Source organism: Zingiber officinale, chromosome 8B, assembly GCF_018446385.1.
Source record: "Zingiber officinale cultivar Zhangliang chromosome 8B, Zo_v1.1, whole genome shotgun sequence".
NCBI classification, from domain to species: Eukaryota; Viridiplantae; Streptophyta; class Magnoliopsida; order Zingiberales; family Zingiberaceae; genus Zingiber; species Zingiber officinale.
The window spans coordinates 68,747,238-68,771,704 of NC_056001.1; the positions used below are offsets into that span (position 1 = coordinate 68,747,238).

The 24,467-nt window shown below is 33.3% G+C and overlaps 2 protein-coding genes across 9 annotated transcripts; both read right to left on the reverse strand.

Moving 5' to 3' along the window:
• Positions 1-696: 696 nt before the first annotated feature.
• On the reverse strand, positions 697-18,988 carry LOC122013944. Its single transcript, XM_042570153.1, has 3 exons — positions 18,763-18,988; positions 942-1,039; positions 697-771 (listed from the first exon to the last, which is right to left on the reverse strand). Exons 1-3 carry the CDS (start codon positions 18,986-18,988, stop codon positions 697-699), a joined length of 399 nt encoding a protein of 132 aa, XP_042426087.1.
• LOC122016076 (ras-related protein RABH1b-like) lies at positions 17,585-22,584 on the reverse strand. 8 transcript variants are annotated; one of them, XM_042573252.1, is made up of 7 exons: positions 22,288-22,579; positions 21,724-22,183; positions 21,122-21,210; positions 20,760-20,871; positions 19,967-20,057; positions 19,390-19,464; positions 18,879-19,018 (listed from the first exon to the last, which is right to left on the reverse strand). In XM_042573252.1, exons 2-6 carry the CDS (start codon positions 22,038-22,040, stop codon positions 19,399-19,401), a joined length of 675 nt encoding a protein of 224 aa, XP_042429186.1. In that variant the 5' UTR covers positions 22,041-22,183; positions 22,288-22,579; the 3' UTR covers positions 18,879-19,018; positions 19,390-19,398. The 8 variants fall into 8 exon arrangements, with proteins under 8 accessions (XP_042429183.1, XP_042429186.1, XP_042429182.1 ...); XM_042573249.1 differs by lacking the exon at positions 18,879-19,018 and adding an exon at positions 17,585-17,642 and having other exon boundaries at positions 21,724-22,580; XM_042573248.1 differs by having other exon boundaries at positions 21,724-22,580.
• Positions 22,585-24,467: the final 1,883 nt, after the last annotated feature.

Genomic DNA, 24,467 nt, shown 5'->3' on the forward strand with positions numbered 1-24,467 from the left:
GATTTAAATGTTGAGTTAGACTTGTATCCGAGTCCAGATTTATTATACATAGCTTTTTGGAATCCAAGTATCATATTTAGATACTTGGATTTTGAGGTAAACTTTTCCAACTGTTCTTTTAACTCTTTAACTTAATTTTTCAAATAAAATTTTCTTTCTCAAGATTTACAGCTTGAGTTGAATTTCTATCTTGAACTTGGTTAGTTAAAGAGATAAAGCTTAGTTGTTCCTCAAGGATGTTATTTTCCTTAAGGAGGAGTTTAGCGTGTTCCTCAGTTTTAGTTAATTTCTTGTTTAAGCATGAAATAATTTTTTAAAAAATTACAGTGTAATTAAACTTTACCCCAGTTGGTTCGTCTGAACCAGAAGCAGATCCATTGTTTGACTCATCTTCTCACTCATCTTCTTGATCTGTTTCACCTTCGGTTGCCATCAGTGTGAGGTAACTCGCTTGCTTTGATTTGTTTGCTCCCAATCTGTCTGAAGACTCGTCCTAAGTCGCTTTTAGTGCTTTCTTTTTCTTTGTCTTCTTGAGTTAGTCTTCATTCGAGCATTCATCTTTGAAGTGCCCCTTCTTGTTGCAGTCATAGCATGTGACATTCTCCTTTGAGTTGTTGGATGCAGACTTGGACATCTTCTTTATGTCACGTTTAGTGAAGTGTTTCTTGCGTCTAGTGAACATCTTCCTTACTATGTTCACCAGCTACTCTTCTTCATTTGCTTCTGATTCGAATTCAGTTTCAGCTTCGGGTTTAGTTCCCTTCGAAGTACCTGCAAGAAAAGTAATTCCTTTCTCAACCTTTTGGCTGTTAGTGTGTTTATGCAGCTCTAATTCACAAAATAATTGATCTAGTTTTAATTTAGAGAGGTTCTTTGAAATCTTATAAGAATCTATGATCGATGCCAACAGTGAGTTTCGAGGGAACGAATTCAGAGCATACCTGATAACGTCGTGATTCTCTAGTTAATGTCTGATCATGTGTAGGCCATTGAGAATATCCTTGATCCTCACATGTAGTTGGCTTGCAGTTTCTCCATCCTATAATTTAATATTAAATAGAGAATTCAACAAAAGATCACATTTCGTTACCCTTGAGTCGGTAGTCCCTTCGTGTATCTCAATTAGCTTATCCCATAACTCCTTTACGTTTTTGTGCGAGCCAACTCGGTTGAGTTATTCTTTCGTAAGTCTGCACTGGATCATGTTCAATGCTTTTGAGTTGATATAGACTTTCTTCTTATCTTCTGGACTCCATCTTTCAAGATCGAGTGGTACTTTTACTGCTTCGTCTATAGGCACTCGGTACCCTCATCGAATAGTGAACCATTGCTCGATGTCCGTCTTTAGGTAGACCCCCATTCTCTTCTTCCAATACAGAAAATCATTTCCATTGAAGAGAGGAGGATGAGTGGTGTTGAATCCCTCAAGTTGGGCCATTAATTACTGAAAAACATAACTAGAAGGAGGTAGCAAAACTTTCTCTTGGATTAGCAGTGCTTGAGTACAAAGAAAATATCGAGAACTAGAGTGGTGTTTGTTGGTGCAATCGACCCAAGTTTGATCGGTATGATCATGGTTTTGATGTGTGTGTCAAAGAGTTTAAGTTAGGCTTTCATATTGTTTTGATATATGTTTGAGTCATGTAGGACTGGGTGAAACACACATAAGGAGCTTGGTGCGACTAAGCTTGGGAAGCTCATCCTATGGCTTGGGTCCATGAGATCGGTGAAGGATGGTGCATTCGAGGGACCGTGGATGAGGTGCAACGGAGTGAAGCCGAAGGAAGCGGACTTCAAGGCAACGTGAAGGATGGCACGGAGAGGAGTCGCAGGCTCGGGTGCATCTGAGGGGCGAAGGTCGAGGAAGAGGGCTTCAAGGGCGACTCCGGAGAGGATGAGTGTGAGTGTGTAATCAGGACCAATCGACTGCTGGAAGTTGCAGTCAACTAGTCCAGTCGACTATGCAGTCAACTGGGAGCGAACAGAAGCATTCTATTAGCTCAACCAACAGTGACCAGTCAATTGATACTTTTACCAGTCGACTAGTAAGTAGTCGTTGGCACTGAGAAGTAGTCGTTGGCTACCTCCAACAGTAGCACCAGTCAACTGATGGAAGTGTCAGTCGACTGGTGCTGAGATGAGTTGATTTGTTAATCAACTCTCTTCTCTTATTTATAGGAAGCTTTGGGGCATGAAGGAGGTTACTCATGCTGTTTGAATAACTCCTGAGTCATTGTCCAAAGCTTCCAAGTCCACTCTTCCTCTCCAAACCTAAGTTCTATCTTGTAAGAGGAAGAGAGCTTTGCGAGAGGTTATACTCCACCGAGAAGGAGTAAGATCTAGCCGGATATTGTCGGGGACTGATCCATCGAAGGATCAAGGGTTCATCCACCTCAACAACACGCCGTGGAGTAAGAGCAAGCAATCTTTGAACCACGTAAAGGATTTGTGTTACGTTTGTGTTCCTTCTTGTTTGTTTTCTTTGTTTTAGTATATTTCGCCTGCACACTAACGTCTTTTAGAGAAGAGATTGAAGTTGGGGGTAACCTAGCTATCGAACCCCCCTTCTAGTCGTCAACCGATTCCCTACAAATGGTATCAGAGCAAGGAAACCCTTCAATGGACTAATCACCAAGAAGAGCAACTTCATCAAAATGGTCGGTTCAAGCATCCATCCACCCAAATTCGAAGGAGAATTCTCTTGGTGGAAAAAAGAAAATGGAGGTATTTTTCGATACCAATTTTGATATTATGCTAATTATGAAAAATGGTTTCAAAATAACTAGGGATGAGAACAACATGATAATCAACAAAGCAAGATGGAGCAAGAAGCAAAAGGAATAGCACTTAGCAAATTCAAAGGCTTTGCATCATCTACTAAACGCTCTTCCTCAACAAGAAATAATAAGGATTGGAAACTATACAAGTGCCAAGGATTTGTTGAAAAAGCTAATAGAGCTTCATGAAGGCACATCGGAAGCAAAATTGGCAAGAAGAGATCTCCTTCGAACACAACTCAACAATGTGAAACTTGAAAAAGGAGATAAGGTATCTACACTTCATTCTAAGATTAAGGAAATTTGAATGGACTAACAAGTGTAGATGAGACACCCTCAAATCGAGACATAATGATGAAAGCCATCAATACTTTCCCAAGAACCACAACTTGGAGCTCAATTGTAGATTCATTCTACATCTCAAGGGATCTAGAGAAATCCTCTCTAGATGAATTCTTCTCAACAATGGAGCTTCATGAAACTAGAGTTGAAGAGCTAGATGGAGAAGCCCATAGAACAAGAGGAGTAGCCCTTGTGGCAAACAAGGGAAAGAGTAAGAAGAAGAAGTCTTCATCCTCACCATCCTCCGACTCCAAAGAATCAAGCGCCTCAATGGATAGCGATCAAGAGGCGTATATGGTAAGGAAAATGAGAAGGGAATTTAAAAAGTTTTCAACTAACAATTCTCATGCTAGGAAACGCTCGAGAAGCAAAAGTAAAACGAGAGTTATTTGCTACAATTACCAAGGAGAAGGGAACATGAGGGATGAATGCCCTCTCTTGAAGAAGAAAGAAGAAGGAAGAAGGAAGAGAAGAGGAAGTCAAAAGAAAAGGGGAAGAAGGTCAAAAACCTAAAAGCAACATGGGATGATCTATCATCATCGGAGGAAGAAGAGCACCATGTGTCCCATTTTGCTCTAATGGGAATTGATGATGTAGACTCTACCTCATCCAAACAAGAAGGAAGGAGCTCAAGTGAAGATGAAGAAGGAAGCTCAAGTGAAGGGGGAGGTCAAACATCGGATTCGGATGTCTCGATAAGTGAGGTATATAATCTTCCTCCTCATGTTTTAATTAAGATTATTAAAAGTACAAATGAGGATTTGTTCAAGGCTAAAAGGAAAAATAAGTCCTTAAAAAATGATATTATTTGCCTTGAAGAAAAATTAGAATCCATGTGTTCTAAGGACAATGATATGCATGTTTCTTCTTTAAATTCAAATGATTTATGTTTATTAGAAGAAAATAAGGATTTAAGTGAAAAGGTAGAATACCTTACCAATACCCTTAGAAAATTTGAAATTGGATCCAAAACCCTAAACATGATAATTGGGAACCAAAGGGCAAGTTTCAACAAAAAGGGTTTAGGGTATAAGAAATCCAATAATGAAAAAGCCTATTATTGTCTAATTGCTAGGGGGCAACCCAAGACAAAGATCATAGATAGGAAATGGATTCCTAAGGAGTATTTATAAACCCAATCAAGAAGAATATCTATTGGCTACCAAAATCAATCCTCAAAGGTTGAAGGATTTTAGGTTAGTCAACCATAGAAATCATAATTCAAATCTTTGAAAAATAGTTGACTTGAGACCTTAAGGGGGAGCACTTAGCTTTGATAGAAATTCATGATAAAGAGGGTTAAGTAGAGGTTACCTTTATCTCACAATTGTAAGACCGTTAGATTCGATAGAGGGGGGGTGAATATCGATTCGAAAATCTCGAGTTAAAACGCAGCGGAAAAGTAAGGAAGTAAAGAGATGAACACGGTTGATTTTTACTTCGTTCGGAGCCTGTGACGACTCCTACTCGAAGGCCCGTACTCCTTGAGTACTTTCGTTGGGCAATTCACTAGCAATTCGGATAATTACAATTTACGTACAAATATTGATAATGAAAGAAAAACAAAGCTATACCGACAACTAATGAATTAAAGGAAACCGGAGTGAGTTGTCGAAGCTTTGTGAACGTCGTTGGAGCGCAGAGTAGCAGAGTGATTGAGCTCAGAGTTCTCAGAAAGCAGATATGTTGAAGCTCCTGCCTGGGGCTTCTTTTATATGCTGCTCCGGGCGCCTGGATCCCTTCCGGGCGCCTGGAATGTGACGTAACACTCCCAACCAGCATGCTCCAAGTGTCAACGTCGTCCTGGGGATAAAACTTGCCTCCGGGCGCCCGGAGCCATTCCGGGCGCCCGGACCCCCACTGTTTCCTACCTGCAAAACAGTGTTAGTCCGAGGCAAATAAACCCTGCAGCACAGTTTGTTAGCACATTTTTACAGGTACGCTCAGTAATAAAAATTAGCATCCAGAGTATGACTTAGATTCCGTCTTTCCGAGACCGGAATCTAGTCACGATCTCGACTTAGATATCCGAAATGGATCTAAGCCGGATCGACGCCTAATGTTCCCTTCCCGGGAACGCGTCCTCGCAGTCACTCCCCTCCAGTGACTTACCTTACTTACCTGCCAGACGTCCGGTCAGCCCTTCGACCCGTCTGGACTTCTCGCCAGCTATCCGGTCAGCCCGTCGACCTAGCTGGACTTCTCGCCAAGCGTCCGGTCAGCCCGTCGACCCGCTTGGACTTCTCGCCAGCTATCCGGTCAGCCCGTCGACCTAGCTGGACTTCTCGCCAAGCGTCCGGTCAGCCCGTCGACCCGCTTGGACTTCTCGCCAGCTATCCGGTCAGCCCGTCGACCTAGCTGGACTTCGTGCCAGACATCCGGTCAGCCCGTCGACCTGTCTGGACTTTTCCTGCACACTTGATCAAAGTGTCAGACAACAACACAACTAACTTAACCTATTTGTCATTCATCAAAACCTGGGTTAGACCGTTAGTGCTACCCGCACCAACAATCTCCCCCTTTTTGATAGAATGACAACCTGGTTAAGTTAGTGAAAACATATGCAAGAAACAACATGCATTTATGTGGTTTTAAAGTTTGTTAGTTTGTATTTTCAAATTGGTTTAGCTAACTTAACCACCTAACCCTCCTCCCCCTTTGGCATTCATCAAAAAATGAACAAAGGTAAATAATCATAGTGAAGACTTACTGTAACAGGTAATCAAATTTTGAAAGATAACTAAGTTTGGTTCAAAATTTGAAAGATAAAAGTGCAATTTTTAACACCAAGTTAAAAAATAGTCAAGTTGACTTGGGGTAGACAAGTTGAGTTTTGAAAAGTTAAAGTTAAAATTAAACTTTTCAAGAAATAAAATTTTTGCCAAAATTAATTTTTAAGGTTAATTTTGGAAATAGTTAATTTTTCAAATCAGGTTTGAAAATTAGGTGGGATTAAACTTAGTTAAATTTAACTTTTTGAAAACTAGTGTTTTAAAAATAAGTTAGTTTTAAAATAGATGTAAAAAAGTATTTTTCAAACACACAAAATTTTAATTAATTTCTCCCCCTGAACTTATACTTAAAAGTTTGAAAATATTTGCTAAAAATATTCAAAGTAATTTTTTTTTTTTAAATGAGGTAGAATTTTCTAGAGAGATTTTAAAGAGAAGATTAAAAAAAATAACGCTTAAGGAGATAATTAAAAAATAAACCTCCCCCTGAATTTGATATTCCTTTAATTTGATATTCCTTTAATTTATTAATCCTCCTTATTTATTAATTTTTCTAGGGGATTTAAAAGAAATTGAACCTCCCCCTGAATTGGTTACTCCCCTTAATTTAATATCTCCCCTTTAATACTAAGGTTTGGTTGTGTTAAATTTCAAAGCCCTAACACATTTGTCTAATTTAGTAATACATATATTATTATCTCTGTATCCTTGGTATAACTGTTTATTTGAATTTGAATAATCAATTATTAATTAATTTTAGATTCAGGTGCTTAACTTTAGTTTAAGGTTAAATAAGATAAGATTTTATTAATTCAATAACAGTTAAGCATTATCAATAATTTATTGATTAGTTTTTACTTGATTTAATAATTTAATACTTAGTGAAATAATTTAAATTTCATATTACTTGATTGAGCTGGTCAATGAAAGTGTTAGTTATAATTATTATTATTAAAAAAAAATTTAAAGGGATTTCTAAAACAGCATTTAAAAGGAATTTAAAATGATTTTTATAATATGTTTTATGTCAATTAACATATGTTTGATTCAGTTTTGATTTTCGATTTAAATTAATATTAGTGGTTAATTTAAGTTTAAGTTTAATTTCAAGTTTAAGTTAAAAATTTTAATTTTAATTGTAATTTCAATATTAAGTTTTAATTTAAGATTTAATTTTTAGTTAAGTCAAATTAAAAATTAATTATAAGGTTAAAATGATGTTTAAGATTAAAAATGAGTTTAAAGTCAAAATAATAATTTTTAAAGTGAAAATAATCTATAGAAATAATTTATTATTACTATTTTTAAGTTAACAAAATTTCATTCAAAATGATACAAAATTTTTAGATATTTTAAAATGATTTTTAAAATATTTTTTAAAAATTATTTTTTTTTTTTAAATAATTTTTAAGTTAAAATAATTTTTAAGTTAAAATAGTTTTTAAAATAACAAAAAATTTTAAAAGGTTTTAAAAGAATTTTTTAAAAGAATTTTTAAAGTTTTTTTTTTTTAAATGATTTTTAAAAGAGTTTTTAAAATAATTTTTAAAAATGTTTTAAAATAATTTTAAAAAAATTTTAAATGATTTTTTAAAAGAGTTTTTAAAATGTTCTAAAATAATTTTTTAAAAGAATTTTTTAAAGTTTAAAATGATTTTTAAAATAGTTTTTAAAATGTTTTAAAATAATTTTTTAAAGTTTAAAATGATTTTTAAAAGAGTTTTTAAGATGTTTTAAAATAATTTTTAAAAGAATTTTTTAAAGTTTTTTAAAACGATTTTTAAAAGAGTTTTAAAAATAATTTTTAAAATGTTTTCAAATAATTTTTAAAATAATTTTTTAAAGAGTTTTTAAAGAATTTTTAAAAAGTTTTTTAAAGAATTTTAAAAAATAGTTTTTAAAGAATTTTAAAAATAAAATAGTTTTTAAAGATATTTTTCAAATAATTTTTTTAAAGAATTTTTAAAATAGTTTTTAAAGAATTTTAAAAATAGTTTTTAAAGAATTTTTTAAAATAGTTTTTAAAGAATATTTAAAATAGTTTTTTAAAGAATTTTTAAAATAGTTTTTAAAGAATTTTTAAAATAGTTTTCAAAGAATTTTTAAAATAGTTTTTAAAAAATAATTTTTAAATATAGTTTTTAAAGAATTTTTAAAATAGATTTTAAATAATTTTAAAATAGTTTTCTAAAGAATTTTTAAAATACTTTTTTAAAGAATTTTTAAAATAGTTTTTAAAGAATTTTTTAAAATAGTTTTTAAAGAATTTTGAAAATAGTTTTTTAAAGAATTTTTAAAATAGTTTTTAAAGAATTTTTAAAATAGTTTTTAAAGAATTTTTAAAATGGGTTTTTAAAGAATTTTTAAAATAGTTTTCTAAAGAATTTTTAAAATAGTTTTTAAAGAATTTTTAAAATAATTTTAAAAGAATTTTTAAAATGGTTTTTAAAGAATTTTAAAAATAGTTTTTAAAGAATTTTTAAAAATAATTTTTAAATATAGTTTTTAAAGAATTTTTAAAATAGATTTTAAAGAATTTTAAAATAGTTTTCTAAAGAATTTTTAAAATAGTTTTTTAAAGAATTTTTAAAATAGTTTTTTAAAGAATTTTTAAAATAGTTTTTAAAGAATTTTTAAAATAATTTTAAAAGAATTTTTAAAATGGTTTTTTAAAGAATTTTTAAAATAGTTTTCAAAGAATTTTTAAAATAATTTTTAAATACAGTTTTTAAAGAATTTTTAAAATAGTTTTTAAAGAATTTTTAAAATGGTTTTTAAAGTTATTATAATTTGAATTTGAAATTCGAAATTTAATTTTAATTAATTTTAATTTAATTTGAAATTTGAAAATTAGTTTTAATTTGAAAATTATTTAATTTAATCCTTATTCATCTCACCCGATCTAGATTATCAATCAGGGAATCCTATAATTTTGTGAGATGAATTAAATTTAATTATAGAGTTTGGTTTAACTTGTGTTAGATTCAGGTTTGGCTTTGGTCTCAACAAATAGGCATTCTTCGGATAAACTTCTAAGCTTGGTGAGTCACCTGGACATCATTAGAAGTAACCAACCCTTCGAGGTTTTCCGAATAGTCCTATCCACGGAGCTTAGTACCAAACCTTGGTCTACCTAGTTAGGATCCGTAAGGGGTAGCTTCGGTCAGTTTCACTTGGCCAAATGCACCAGATCGAAGCCATATCTTTCTAAACATGCAATGCCCAAGCTTCCCCAACGTATTATCATCCAAAACTTCACCAGTACTACTTGTCAAGTTAAACTTTTATCCCTGTTTATTCTATTCCTAACTACCCTGCCAGGTAGGTTGGTTTTTGGGTACCCTACCGGGTAAGTTTGTTTCGGTTACCCTGTTGGGCAAAGGTGCCAGCTATTCTGGAGCCTCCCCCTAAATTGTTGATTTTTATTTTTAAGATTTCTTGTATAATTAGAGTTAGTTTTAGTTAAGTTTTAATGTTTAATTTGTAATTTAAATTTAAGTTTTTAATTTTGAATTAATTAAATTGGTCAAATTATCTTTCTTTAAAAGAGTATATTTAATATTTAAATTTTCTTTCAATTTTAATTTTATTGGGTTAATTGACTTATCTTTCTTTAGTAGCTTATTTTTAAAGTTTAGGTTTTTATTTAATTTTGAGTTAATTAAATTGTTTGAATTACATTTCTTTAAGGGTTTATCTTTTAACTTTTTATTGATTGTTAATTTTGAATTTTCTAGATTATTTTTGTTTAATATGTTATCTTTAACATTTAATTTTAAGTTTGTTAACTTCCGTTTTGATTTTATCAAAGTGTTTGATTTTATCCTTATATTTTCTTTACCTTTTAAGTTGATATAATTAGTGGAATTTATTAAATAAGTCTTATCATTAAAATTTAATTTTTTGTTAATTAAATTATCTTGGGTTTGGATAGAATTTTCTAGATTGATATTGTCTAGATTATTAAACAATTTATTAATTGTGTTTAGATTGATATTGACCTTGTCATCCTTTTTGTTTGAATTTTCAAATTTGTTTAGGTTTAAATTCGAATTTTTAGATTTATTAATTATATTCAGATTTTCTGTATTTTCTAAATCAATTATATTTGTTTTATCAGAAAATATCCTAGGGGTATTTTCTGTATTTTCTGAATTAATTATATTTGTTTTATCAGAAAATGTCCTAGGGGTATTTTCGCAAGTATTGTCATGTACACTATTTTCACATATACTTTCAGATATATCTAAATTAACATGCACATATTTTAAACTACTACTAGCAAGGGTGTTTTGGTAAATATTACTAACCTTGAGCGCAACCCCTAATTCAGCAGGCTTCTCCGTTGGATCTGACTCGAGTCCGGATTCGACTTTAACTTGATCTTCTAGCTCCATTGGCGTCTCGTGAAGCTTGATCAACTGGGTCCACAGCTCATATGCATTCTTGTATTTTTCTAGTCTGCATATGATATTGTTAGGTAAAATATTACAAATAATTTTACTTACGTTTTTATTCAGTTCCGAGTTCTGAGAAGGTTTTTTCAATATTAGCATATAATCGATATCTACGCTTCCTAAGAAGCATTCCATTCTTCGCCTCCAGTAGTTGAAATCTTCATCGTACGGTGGTGGTTCATTGGGGTTCCATCCTTCTTGAAAAGACATTGTTCTTGCACACAATGAAACAAAGACAAAATCCCAAGACATGGTCTTGGATTAGCAGTGCTGGAAAAAAATAATATTTCACTAATAATTTTTTTAAAAAAAAAAATAATAAAATATTATTAAAATATTAATAAAAAATATTATCTCAAATTTTTGAAAATGTAATATTTTGTCGATACTAAATAATAGTGAAAAGATGACGATGTATTTTTCAAAAACAGTTTTGGAGGGAAAAAAACGAAAGGCGTTACCTTACTTACCTGCCAGACGTCAAAAACAGTTTAACGATATATAATTTTTCTTTAAAAAGACCCCCTCTTTGTTTGATTGGTGGTTGCACCAAATCAGAGTGGAACCTCGCTCTGATACCACTTGTAAGACCGTTAGATTCGATAGAGGTGAATATCGATTCGAAAATCTCGAGTTAAAACGCAGCGGAAAAGTAAGGAAGTAAAGAGATGAACACGGTTGATTTTTACTTCGTTCGGAGCCTGTGACGACTCCTACTCGAAGGCCCGTACTCCTTGAGTACTTTCGTTGGGCAATTCACTAGCAATTCGGATAATTACAATTTACGTACAAATATTGCTAATGAAAGAAAAACAAAGCTATACCGACAACTAATGAATTAAAGGAAACCGGAGTGAGTCGTCGAAGCTTTGTGAACGTCGTTGGAGCGCAGAGTAGCAGAGTGATTGAGCTCAGAGTTCTCAGAAAGCATATATGTTGAAGCTCCTGCCTGGGGCTTCTTTTATAAGCTGCTCCGGGCGCCTGGATCCCTTCCGGGCGCCTGGAATGTGACGTAACACTCCCAACCAGCATGCTCCAAGTGTCAACGTCGTCCTGGGGATAAAACTTGCCTCCGGGCGCCCGGATCCCTTCCGGGCGCCCGGAGCCATTCCGGGCGCCCGGACCCCCACTGTTTCCTACCTGCAAAACAGTGTTAGTCCGAGGCAAATAAACCCTGCAGCACAGTTTGTTAGCACATTTTTACAGGTACGCTCAGTAATAAAAATTAGCATCAGTGTATGACTTAGATTCCGTCTTCCGAGACGGAATCTAGTCACGATCTCGACTAGATATCCGAAATGGATCTAAGCGGATCGACGCCTAATGTTCCTTCCCGAACGCGTCCTCGCAATCACTCCCCTCGGGTGACTTACCGCCAGACGTCCGGTCAGCCCTTCGACCCGTTTGGACTTCTCGCCAGCTATCAGCTACCGACCTAGCTGGACTTCTGCAAGCGTCCGGTCGACCCGTTTGGACTTCTCGCCAGCTATCCGGTCAGCCCGTCGACCTAGCTGGACTTCTCGCCAAGCGTCCGGTCAGCCCGTCGACCCGCTTGGACTTCTTGTCAGCTATCCGGTCAGCCCGTCGACCTAGCTGGACTTCGTGCCAGACATCCGGTCAGCCCGTCGACCTGTCTGGACTTTTCCTGCACACTTGATCAAAGTGTCAGACAACAACACAACTAACTTAACCTATTTGTCATTCATCAAAACCTGGGTTAGACCGTTAGTGCTACCCGCACCAACAACAATGACTTGCATTATTTTTAAACATAGATGTGAGAGGATAGGATGATACAAATAATTCACTTATGCTTATGACATTTTGATGAGTTATGAAATATATCAATTTTTAGTGATCATAAGCCAACTATGGGGAAAGTAAATGTTTAACTAATGAACATCTTACCCATAGATCATAGTTTGACATTTTAAATATTTTAAAAATAACTCTATGTTTTATTTACTGTGGTATGGCTATTTTGAAACATATAAAGTCAAAACAATTTTTAAATTGATACAAACTTAAGTGATTTTCAAGGTGTTTGAGTTTTTATCAAAACTCTAAAAATATGATGAATTTTCATGAAAATATATTTTCCAAGTTATGCTATGATACCAATTGTTGGATCGAAAATAATTTAGATATCTCCACAATGGTATGATATTGTCCACTTTGGGCCTAGGCCCTCATGGCTTTACTCTTGGGCTCTCCCCAAAAGACCTCATGCCAATGGAGATATCTTTTCTCTTATAAACCCATATTCTTTTCTATGTGTTTTCAATGTGGGATTATATTTGCAACCTTGCAACCCCAACAATTCCCCCTCAAACAAAGGACCACAAGCTTCCCACGTTCGATCCTCGATCCACAAGGTCTTCCTGCCCCTCGGTCCATCCGGCCTACAAGGATTTCTTTTGCCTAGACGCAACTAGGACTTCTTGCCTGGTGTCTGGTCCTCTTGATCTGAACATAGGAGCCCTTACTTTCTTTGTTCGAGGTTAATATTGTATCTATATGGTTCAATCAGACCATAGCTCTTGTGCACTATCGGCGATTAAACCTTCTGGCAGTCCAGGCTCTAATACCAATTGTTATTTTGTTATTTAACTAACTTAAACCACCTAACCCTCCCCCTTTGGCATTCATCAAAAAATTAACATAGAATAAATTAAAAAAATGCAAGGAGGTCTAGAACTGTAAGTCAGATTATCTTGGGGGAGTTTAAGTTAGAAATATAGAAAGATAACTTTTGTTGGGGGAGTTTAAGTTAGAAATATAGAAAGATAACTTTTGTTTTAAGATAGGACTCTTATCTTTTTCAAAAAATAGTTAACTTTAAAATTTGTAATTTTAACTTAATTTTCCGAAATAAGTTTTGCAAACATAATTTTCAAATATTAGCATATATATATAATTATTAGGGGTAAGTCCGATTTTCAAATCAAGTTTTCAAAGAAGATTTTATTTCTCAAGACTTAGTTTGTAAAATCCAATTAAGTAATATCTATTTTCAAACCTAAGTTTGTAACGTCCTATTTTTAAAATAAATCTCCAAAAATATGTTTTTAAAACCAAGTAGAATATAATTTTCAAAATGAAAAATCTAAGTTACAAACTCGAATAAAGTTTATTTTTCAAAGTCAACTTTTTAAACCTAAGTTTGGAAGGTCTAAATTTTAAAACTAAGTTTAAAAAGCATGAGTTTCAAGATTAAATTTGAAAAATTTAGAGTCTAGGAATAAAATCAATTTTCAAACCTAAGTTTAAAACAATCCAATTAAGGAGATCTAACTAAGTTTGAAAAATCCAAAAAAAAAATTAAAACACTTAGTTAGTGTTAAACTGATTTAAGAAAAGATATTTTTCAAAAATTAACTTCAACATAAGTATAAAAATAATTAATCCTCCCCCTGAACCTGACATTACAAAAATTGTCTAACTAGTTAGCTACTTATTGACTATTAGAGGATAGCACCTTTTACTTAGTTAGTCAAGTTAAGTCTAATTGTAATCTGTTAGTGTTTGACTAAACTGAATAACTTAACCTGATTAATGTTTGTTTGGTATTTAACACCGAGACTTATGTCGATGCACTGAAATAAGCATCTTAAGTTCAGGTAATTTGCCTATACATCTCACCCCTTTCTATATTCGACAATCACAAACAAGGGAATCCTAGGGTGGTGGTGAGATGCTCAAGTACTAGCCTAAGGGAACATGCTTTCTAAGGAATTGTTCTAGTCTATGGCTAAAACTGATTTAAAATTCTAGAAATGGAAAAGTTTTTTAAAAAATAAAGATTTTATCTTAGAATTTGAAAGCATTATTTTTAGAAACAGTTTTTTTTTCAATTTAAGAGTCCTAGTCTATTAAACGCATCCCTAATTTTTTCCGTAAATTGCTAAACTCACTTTCAGGAAAGGGTTTGGTAAATATGTCAGATAAATTAGATTTGGACTCAATGTACTTGAGTTCAATATCTCCTTTGGTGACATGATCCCTAATAAAGTGGTGTCTTATTTCAATGTGTTTGGTTCTGGAATGATACACAAGATTTTTTGTCAAATTAATTGAGCTAATATTGTCAATTAAAACTTTTATATTTGTAAGATTTAAGTTAAAGTCTTTTAAAGTGTGCATCATCCATAATAGTTGGGCAACGTATTCTCCTATGGCTATATACTCTGATTCAGTTGTAGATAGAGCAACATAGTATTGCTTTCTACTAAACCAGCTGACAAGTTATGGACCTAGTAATTGACATCCACCACTTGTGCTCTTGCGGTCTAATTTACACCCAGCATAATCTGAGTCAAAATACCCTATTAATTCAAAATTGTTAGTTCTAGGATACCAAATTCCTACATTTGTTGTTCCTTTAAGGTATCTAAAGATTCTTTTGACTTGAGTCAAATGGGATTCTTTAGCACAGGTTTGGTATCTAGCACACATACTCACTGCAAATAAGATGTCGAGTCGACTTGCACCTATGGCACTCCTATAGTATTTTAAGTCAACTGATTTTTCATTTGGGTCGTCATCTAGAATAGAGTTAATTACCATAGGTGTTTTTATTTCTTTAGTATTTTCGATCCCGAATTTTTTAAGTAATTCTTTGGTATATTTTTGCTGATAAATATAATTTTCCTCATTTGTTTGTTTGATTTGTAATCCTAAAAAGTAAGTTAATTTTCCTACTAAACTCATTTCAAATTCTTGTTCCATTAAATTTGTGAATTCTTCTAAACATTCTGAGTTAGTCGAGCCAAAAATTATATCATCTACATACATATGGGTTATAACTATATCCTCTTTTATTAATTTAATGAATAGGGTTGTGTCAATTTGGCCCTGGTTAAACCCTTTAGATATTAAGTAAGAGGTTAACCTTTCATACCAAGCCCTGGATGCTTGCTTAAGTCCGTATAAGACTTTCTTTAATTTAAAGACATAGTCAGGTTGTTCTAGACATTCAAACCCAGGTGGTTGGCCTACATAGACTTCTTCTTTTATCAGTCCATTTAGAAAGGCAGATTTGATGTCCATTTGATACAGTCAGAACCCTTTATGGGTTGTATAACCGAGTAACATTCTAATGGACTCTAATCTAGCTACTGGACATAAGTTTCATCATAGTCAAGTCCTTCAACTTGATTAAACCCCTTAGCGACTAGCTAGCTATATTTCTAGTTATTTTCCCAGTTTCGCTTAATTTATTTCTAAACGCCCATTTTGTTTCTATTATTTTCTTATTTTTGGGTGGTGGTACTAAGTCCCAAGCTTCATTACGCTCAAATTGAGATAGTTCCTCTTGAATAACTATGACCCATTCTCAGTCAAGTAATGATTCAGCTACGATTTTGGGTTCAGTTTTTGAAATCAGATAAATTTGACTTAGATTTCTAAAAGATGACCTAATCTGAACCCTTAAGCCTGGATCACCAATTATTTGGTCAATTGGATGATTTAGGTTGACTCTTATGGTTCTATGAGGTTGATTCTCTAGAGGTTCTTCTTCTTCTTCGTGATCATTGGTTCCTTCTTGATTACTATTTTCTTGAATAAATTCAATTGGATGAAGTGTTTGTTCTAGGTTTTGTTTAGATTCCTCAAATTTTACACTAGTAGTTTCTTCAATTCTTAGTGTAACCTTATTATATATTCTGTACCCCCTACTGTTTAGGGAGTATCCTACAAAGATTCCATCTTCTACTTTAGAAGTGAATTTTCCTAGGAGTTCTCTTATGTTTAAGATAAAAGTTGGACACCCAAATACTTTAAAATATTTTATATTGGGTTGCTTATTATAATATATTTTGAAAAAAAAAGTTTTGTTATATGTTTTATTTAGTGTTGTTTTATTTTGCACATAGCAGACTGTACTAACAACTTCTGCCCAAAAGTACTTGGGTAAATTATATTCATTTAGCATAGTTCTAGAGGCTTCAAGTAAAGTTCTATTTTTTCTTTCTACTATTCCATTTTGTTGGGGAGTTTTAGGACACGAGAATTCGTGATGATATCCGTTTTCAAGACAAAATTTATTAAAGTTATGATTCTTAAATTCTCCCTCATTGTCACTTCTGATTCTTTTAATTTTAAGGTCTTTTTCATTTTCAACTTGTTTGTAAAAGTTTGTAAAAATTTCAAAAGTTTCATCCTTATTTTTTAAAAATTTTACCCAAGTGAACCTAGAATAGTCACCTATTATTACTAGGCAATATAAACTGTCATTTATTAATTTGACCCCATGAGAGTCAAATAAGTCTAAGTGTAGAAGTTCTAGTATTGAGTTGGTTTGAGTTTGATTAGTTGGTTTGTGAGTAGATTTTGTTTGTTTACCTTGTTGACAAGCATTATATATTGTTGAGTCTAAGTTAGGTAATTTTGGTAATCCTCTAACTAATCTATTTAATTTGCTTATATTTCTAAAATTTGTGTGTGGCATTCTTTTATGTCATAACCATGTTTCTTCTTTTTTATGTTAAATAACACTTAATTGAAGAAGTGGTTAAGTTAATTGCATAGATGTTATCTTTTCTAAACCCTTTTATACTTATCGTAGGATTTTCTAGGTTTTTGATTAAGTATTCCGAAGATAAGAACCTAACCTTATACCTAGTGTCACACAATTGACTGATACTTAGGAGATTATACTTGAAATCACTACAACAAAAACCCTCATAGACATCGGTTTTCCACCGGTGTCTATTTCATTTTCGACCGATGTCTATGAAGCCGATGTTAAAAGTCTTCCATTTTAGACATCGGGTTAAAACCAGTGTAGTATCACTTAACGACACCGATCTTCGAATCGGTTATTAACCGGTGTAGTATCACTTAACGACACCGTTTCATCAACGGTGTAAAACCGATGTAATATTGTATATTAATAACACCAGTTTTGGCAGCGGTAAATGACCGATGTAATATTAGTTAATAACACCGATTTTGCAATGGTGGAAAACCGATGTAATATGTATATTTTTTAACAGCATAAATTTGATTTCCGAAACAATGAAAAACCAAAAATAATAAAAAAAAATACACAAATATTCACAAATTATACAAATATTCTTCATTCAACAATATCCATAAAATACACAAATATTCACAAATTATATAAATAATCTTCTTACAACAGTATCCATAAAATACCCAAACATTCTTTTTACATCAAAAGCTAGCTAATAGATATCAAAATCAAGGTAGAACATTCTTTTAACAACACATCAAGGTAGAACCACACTTCAAATGTAATCTAGCATGCATTCAACCCACTCGAACCGCACTTCATCAATTTCAACTCTGGAGTACTTGAGATTTGTAAACTGTAAAAACACATAAATAATATATTAGTAAAGATGCAATTTTGAAAGCTGGAAATGATAAAGATGCAATTTTGAAAGCTGGAAATGGTAAAGATGCAATTTTGATTTATTTATTTTTTCCAAATATCTGCTCTAGCTCTAACGAGGCCAGTCTAAAGATGCAATTTTGAAAGCTGGAAATCAAGCATTTTGAAAGCTTTTCAGTGATCTGATTTTGGGTTGAGAACTACCAATAAACTAAATTTGGAATGCAAAATATCTAAACCAAAGAAAGTCCCTTTCTAATTGATACTTGCAACAAAGATAATCTACAATACTTTATACAAAGTTAATTCATGATCAGGACCCAATAATCCACCATATGTCAAATAACTAAAACAAATGTGTACATGTATCAAATAAAATAGAATACTGAGTTTTAAAAGGCTACTGTGGAAGATAACGAATATAACATAGAATCTAAAACTTTCATATATGACACTTAGTATATGCTGCTTAGAATATAACATAGATAATTTACTCCTTCTAATTCAAGTGTACAGATTGATAAGAACCGACAGCATCATACAACAACTTACTAGGCATGATAATGGTTGAACAAAGAAATATGACTACACAACAAATCCAGTGAAGGAAGCATAGAAGAACAAAGCTACCTCTGATGAAGAGATATACTATTTATTGTACTACCTCTGATGCCATCTTGGTATCCTGAATATCCTGCACTAAGCCCCCTATTTTCTGTGATTTCTGCTACCAACCACAACAGCAAGGAATGCAGCAAGAAGGCAGCTGCCTCCTTAGTTCAGCACCCAAAACAGCAAGTTAGAGCTTCCTTTTGGATCCATTCAATCCTCTAGTAAGTAGAAACTATTTTCCCTTTGGTTTATGATGGATTTGGAGTGTCTTGACCTAAGATATAATCCTCTTGTAGCCCTCTATATTAAAGGTCAGCATACATGGAAAATTCAGCATGTTCTTCTGAAGTCATAATAGGGTAGGTAAACTTTACTTGTAGTTTTTAACACTACAAGAAAAACCCACATAGACATCAGTGGAACATGCTGGCCTTTATTACTATCTATCAAAAATAAACTAATTATGTGAAAGAAGACATTACTAGCTGTCTCATTTTGTGTAGTATTACTATCTTTATTTGCAATGCCCATTTCATGTAGAAGTGCATCCAGCTCTGCCATTTCCTTTTTCTTAAGCTCCTTCTTTGACAGTTGCCTTTCAGCATCTTTGGGTGGTGCTGAAACAAGAGCAGATTTCTCAATGGTTGGTTCTTTCCTAACAGCCTCTGATTCATTTTCAAGTTCCTCAACATCATCATCATCACTCATGTCAAGACCATCATCCTCACTTTCACTTTCCTAAACCCAGGAAAAAAGAGAGTACTTGTTATAAATAAAATATACTTAAATATCTGATATAAAGAAACATGTAAGAAAAGAACTGACTCTCACATGTGAGAGTAAAGCAAATAGTAGATAAGCATAATCACTAGCAAGCAACAAAATTAGATAATAGGAAGAGAAGATTTTTATTTAAACAGATAAACTCAGAAACTAAAAAAAGATTCTACTTATATTGACATAATAAATTTTCAAAAGAACAAAATGAAATAGGAAGAGAAGATTTTTATTTATACAGATAACCTCAGAAACTCAAAAAGATTCTACTTATATTGACATAATAAATTTTCAAAAGAACAAAATAAAAGATTCTTCCTTCATTCTTAAACCTCATAAATCTAAGCAACATGGAGGAGAAAGGTTTCCATCCCGGGCAAGGCAGCCGCAATCTTTCGAAAGAGAGCCTGAAAAGATTGAGGAAGCAATTAGTAACCGCAGTCCTTGAAAAATCAGAAATATTCAGATAAATAAATAAGAAGTCATTGGATTTGATGAAAAAATTGATCCACAAACTTATTCTCAGCCATGAGAATAAAATATTGAAGCCCGAGTTAATAATAGTGTATATGTTAAGTCCATATAAATCCTATTCATTAGCTAACTTCCCTTGCTAGCCTTGTGAGACTAAATTAGCATGCCATTGTTAAGAATTTTGTCAAGAATTGAACATAATTAGGCACGTAAAGATGACATATGTTTGCTTTCAGTGCATCTGTCTAACAAGTATAACATCATTAGTTTAATGATCTTTGGGCCAAGTCATTGGTGCACCTAAAGGAGATGTTTGCAGTACAAGTATTTGTCTGTTTCAGCTGTGATCAGGCATATATGCATTGGTAATTTGAAAAGCATAAACATGAAGTGATTTTGAAGCATAATAGGTTCTTGTCATGGTATGATAGCTACCTTTATATTGAAGCCAGCTTTTGCGCTTGTTTTGATAAACATGACACCGAGCTCTTGTGCTTTACCTTCTCCTTCTTCTATGGAGACTTGCCTATTAATAATAATAAAAAGAACAATGCAATGAGTCAGTTCCCATCCTCAAGGACACACTTGGAAAAAGAAGCTGACATGAGATGATAAGAAACATTTATAGTGACTAATGGTATTTTTGATGACTTGTTGGTGACCACTTTGCAGCATTAGTGCTGAATTCAAGCAGAGCTTATTCACTTGAGAGGGCAACACACTTGTAATATATAGGTATAATGGACAACCGACATTCATCCATGTGGGATTAATGAGTAAAACTCATTTCATCCTAAAATGACTAGTCACTCTGTGAGGGATACACTTTCAATATAGAAGGTCATAGTGATCTATAAACTCAAGTAATAGAACATAATTACATGCTACTCAAGCAATTGACCAATTAAATGAATAAGATAAAAATTTGTCAATTGAAAATGAAAAAAAATCATCAAGTTCTTTTTTAACCATTGGTGGGCTTACATTCTCTATATGAACTTCACCAACTTTCACAATCTCAATCCTCTACATATGCAAGAATTTGTTGTTTTCTTACAAAAAATTCTCAGGTTCATTTTGAACAGGCCCAAAGTATGGAACATGGTGATACATGAAGATATAGATAAACATCAATGTAACAATGATAACACTTATTCTTTGGTAAGCATGTTACCTAAGAATAGCATAGTTTCGAAGTAAACCAAATTAAATAAGAGATATCAATCACCTCTTGTCGACCAAGTCAGTTTTGTTCCCAACAAGGACAATAATAACATCACTTCCCCTCTCCGTTCGAACCTCTTCAATCCATTTTAAAGTATTTAAGAAAGACTGACGATCTACATCAAATACAAAGCAACTAATAAGTTTTCTATATCAAATAGAGGATATAAAACTAAATGTTTACCTACATTTATCATACATTAATATTGAGTGAAACAATCAAAGTTACAACAAGCAGAAGAAAGTCAAGAGAGAAAAAGGAAAAAAAATTTAAAAAAGAAGAAGAAGAAGAAGAAAACACTCAGGGATTGAGCCCTTTGGATAATTATTGTTAAATACAGCACAAGATTTACCAAGGAAGCATACTTGCAACATCATAAGCAATCACTGCAACTGATGAGTCACGAATATAACTTGGGATGAGGCTCCTAAATCTCTCTTGTCCAACAGTGTCCCTAGATATGATTGAGATTCAGAAAAACTTTAAAAGAGAACATTTTGGATATAGAAGCTACTAGCCAATGTTTCTTTCAAAAGAATAAATATTTAGAGGAATAAAAAAAAACATGAACTGTGTTATGTCTAAGAACAAATCGTGCAAGTAGACCGTCCAAACACATTCAAGGAGATTTCCACTTAATATGATTTCTACTGAGAATTGCTTGGTATGGTATTTCTCAGTATTGAGCAGAACATCATGTGCCCAAATGAGTATGACACCTGTGCACAGCATGCATGACCTACACAAAGCATGTGATGAGTTGTAACTTCGGTACTATGATTTTTTTTTTACCCCAATTGCATACTAAAGTTAAAACAACACATTAACGCACGTGCAATGAATCTTGGAGAACAAGAACTTGTAGAGAGGAGTTTTCTTCTCGAGTAGAGTTTTTGGAATCTAGGGAGTGTTTTAGATGACGTTTTGTTTCTATTGTTCCAAGTGTAGACGTCTCTCAGAAGCATACCGTCGAACACCTTCTCCGCGTCGGCGATGCTGCCGCACTTGAAGTAGAGATTGATGAGCGAGTTGGTGGCGGCGACGTCCATGGGTAGATTCTTCTTGAAGACGAAAGCTTGGATCTGCCTTCCCTGGTCCAGCGCGCTGAGATTGGCGAAGAGCGAGAGCGCATTGGAGAGGGTGAACTCGTCGGGGTCGAGGGCGGAGGTCTGGAACCATTTGAAGAGGTGAAGAGCTTCCAGCGGGCGACCGTCGAGGGCGAGGCCGGAGATGATGGCGCTGAGGCAGCGAGGATCGCGGTGGGTGGCGTCGGAGACTGGGCATGCTTTGGCCGATTGAGCTGCTCGGGAAAGGGAAGTGACGGCGGCTCGAGAGGTGGGAACTTACACTGACGGCGGCTCGGGAAAGGGAAGTGCCAGCGTTGGGCTTCGCTTTTCTGGTCTCCTCCGTGACGAGATGTCGAGATCCTCGAAAAAAAGAAGATCGAAAACTTAGAATTGATGAAGAGGGAGAGAGGAAAGAGGGCAGCGGTGAGGTTCCTGTAAACTTAGAATTTAGAAATAAAAGGTACAATTTGATCGTCTTGATCAGTATCATCTTTTCCTCTAGTCGTCTTCATCTTGCCTCCCTCCGCCACTACTACTCTGAAACCCTAGAAAACAAGACCAACTCGTCACCTCTCCTTTCTCGTTCCTCTTCTTACCCAAAGGGAGGAGATGCGTCGTGAGTCAATCCTGATCAGGAGAGGAAGAGGCATCAATCTAAGAAGGGAAAGAGGAAGATGAAGCTAAGAGAGATGGTTGGACTGCCTGCGGCGAGGAGAAAAGTGGTGGTGGCGTCATGACGGTATACGGTGAACGGCACGATATAGGTTTAGGTTTAGAGGGAAGAGTGAAGTGTTGCAAATTTCGGCTAAGTATTGGTGGGAAAAATATATTATTTCATTTTATCATAGACACCGGGTTTTAAAAATCGCTGTTAAAATCGGTGTCTATTAATGAAAAAAGGCGCTCATAGACATCGGCTTAAAAAACCGATGTCTATGAGCGAAAATCTGGGCTTATAGACACCGGTTTTTGGAAAAATCGGTGTAAAATACTCAAAGACATTGATTTTTTCTTAAAACTGATGTTGTTCCACTTATGTCTATGCGGGTTTTTCTTGTAGTGAATTTTCAACAAGTAAAACATTTGTAATAATGAAGTCAATTTTAAGTTCAATATTACCTATACCAATTACCTTGAGTTTGTCATTGTTTTCAAAGGCAACTGTTCCTAAACTTTTGTAGGTAAGTTGAGTGAATTTGGTGTGATCTCCAATCATATGTTTGGAGAAACCACTGTCCAAGATCCACTTGGTTTCTTACAATATGTAGGAGTTGAGGGTTACTCTATGTTTTAATTCCAACTTTACTTAGGTAAGAATAGTAATTAATTTTTAAAAAATTTGTAAGTTAATTTTTAAAACAATTTTTAAGTTGATTTTTAAAATAAAATTTCAAGTTAATTTTTAAAATAAAATTTAAAAAAAATTAAAGAATTTTTAAAATGTTTTTTATTTAATTAATTTAATTTTAATTAATTTAATTTTAATTAATTTAATTTAATTAATTTAATTTAATTTATTTAATTTTAATTTAATTTAATTTAAATTTAATTTTAATTTAAATTTAAATTTATTTAATTAATTTTATTTTAATTTAATTTTATTTAATTAATTTAATTTTAATTAATTAATTTAATTTTAATTAATTAATTATTTTAATTTTAATTAATTAATTAATTAATTTTAATTTAATTTGATTTAATTAATTTAATTTTAATTTAATTTGATTTAATTAATTTAATTTTAATTAATTAATTTTATTTTATTTAAGTAAGTTCTTAGTCATCTCACCCGATTTACGTTTTCAATCAGAGAATCCTATAATTTTGTGAGATGAATTATGTTTAGTTTTAGGGTTTAGTTTAACTTTGTGGTATATTTAGGTTTAGCTTTGGGCTCACCAAATAGGCATTTTCTGGATAAACTTCTCGGCTATGGTGAGTCACTTGGACATCATTAGAGTAACCATGCCTTCGAGATTTTTCAAATAGTCCTATCCACTGAACTTAATATAAAACCTTGGTCTAACTAGTTATGATCCATAAAGGGTAGCTTCGGTTAGTTCCACTTAGTTAAATGCACCAGGTCGAAGTCATATCTTCCTAGACATGTATAGACTAAGTTTTCCTAACGTACTATCATCCAAAATTTCACCAGTACGATAGGTCAAGTTAAACTTGGTCCCTTTTTAACTAGTCCTAATTACCCTGCCGGGTAGGTTAGTTTCGGTTACCCTATCGGGTAGATTATTTTTTGAGGTGTCAGCTATTCTGGAGCCTCCCCCTGAATTATTGGCTTTTATTTTTGAGTTTTAGTTCTTGGTTTATGTCTGTTACTTTTATAATAATAATTGACTTGATGATATTCTAAGTTTTGGTGGGTTTTAAAATATTTAGGGTGCATTTGGTACGCGTGTTTTTCATTTTCATTTTCTAAAAAACGCGCGTTTTCTAAAAAATGGTGTTTGGTTTGTGTTTTTTTATATCTATTTTCTAAAAATATAGATAGCATTTTCTAGAAAAACAGATAATGACAAAAAGTCATTTTCTGTTTTCTATAAAACACGCATTTTTCATAAAATAAAAATGAAAACGCGCGTACCAAACGCACCCTTAGATTTTGAATTTGTTGGTCTAGGTTTGTATT

Coding starts and splice junctions, on each gene's coding strand:
- LOC122013944 (XM_042570153.1), bottom strand. CDS start 18,988: ATGAGTGATGATGATGATGTTGAGGAACTTGAAAATGAATCAGAGGCT. Junction 1,040..18,762: donor TACACAAAATGAGACAGCTA/GTAATGTCTTCT, acceptor ATTAAATTATAG/GATGGAGAAACTGCAAGCCA. Junction 772..941: donor GAGAATCACGACGTTATCAG/GTATGCTCTGAA, acceptor CTTTTCTTGCAG/GTACTTCGAAGGGAACTAAA.
- LOC122016076 (XM_042573249.1), bottom strand. CDS start 22,313: ATGATACTGATCAAGACGATCAAATTGTACCTTTTATTTCTAAATTCT. Junction 21,211..21,723: donor CGCGGAGAAGGTGTTCGACG/GTATGCTTCTGA, acceptor AATCATATCTAG/GGACACTGTTGGACAAGAGA. Junction 19,465..19,966: donor AAGCTGGCTTCAATATAAAG/GTAGCTATCATA, acceptor CAATCTTTTCAG/GCTCTCTTTCGAAAGATTGC.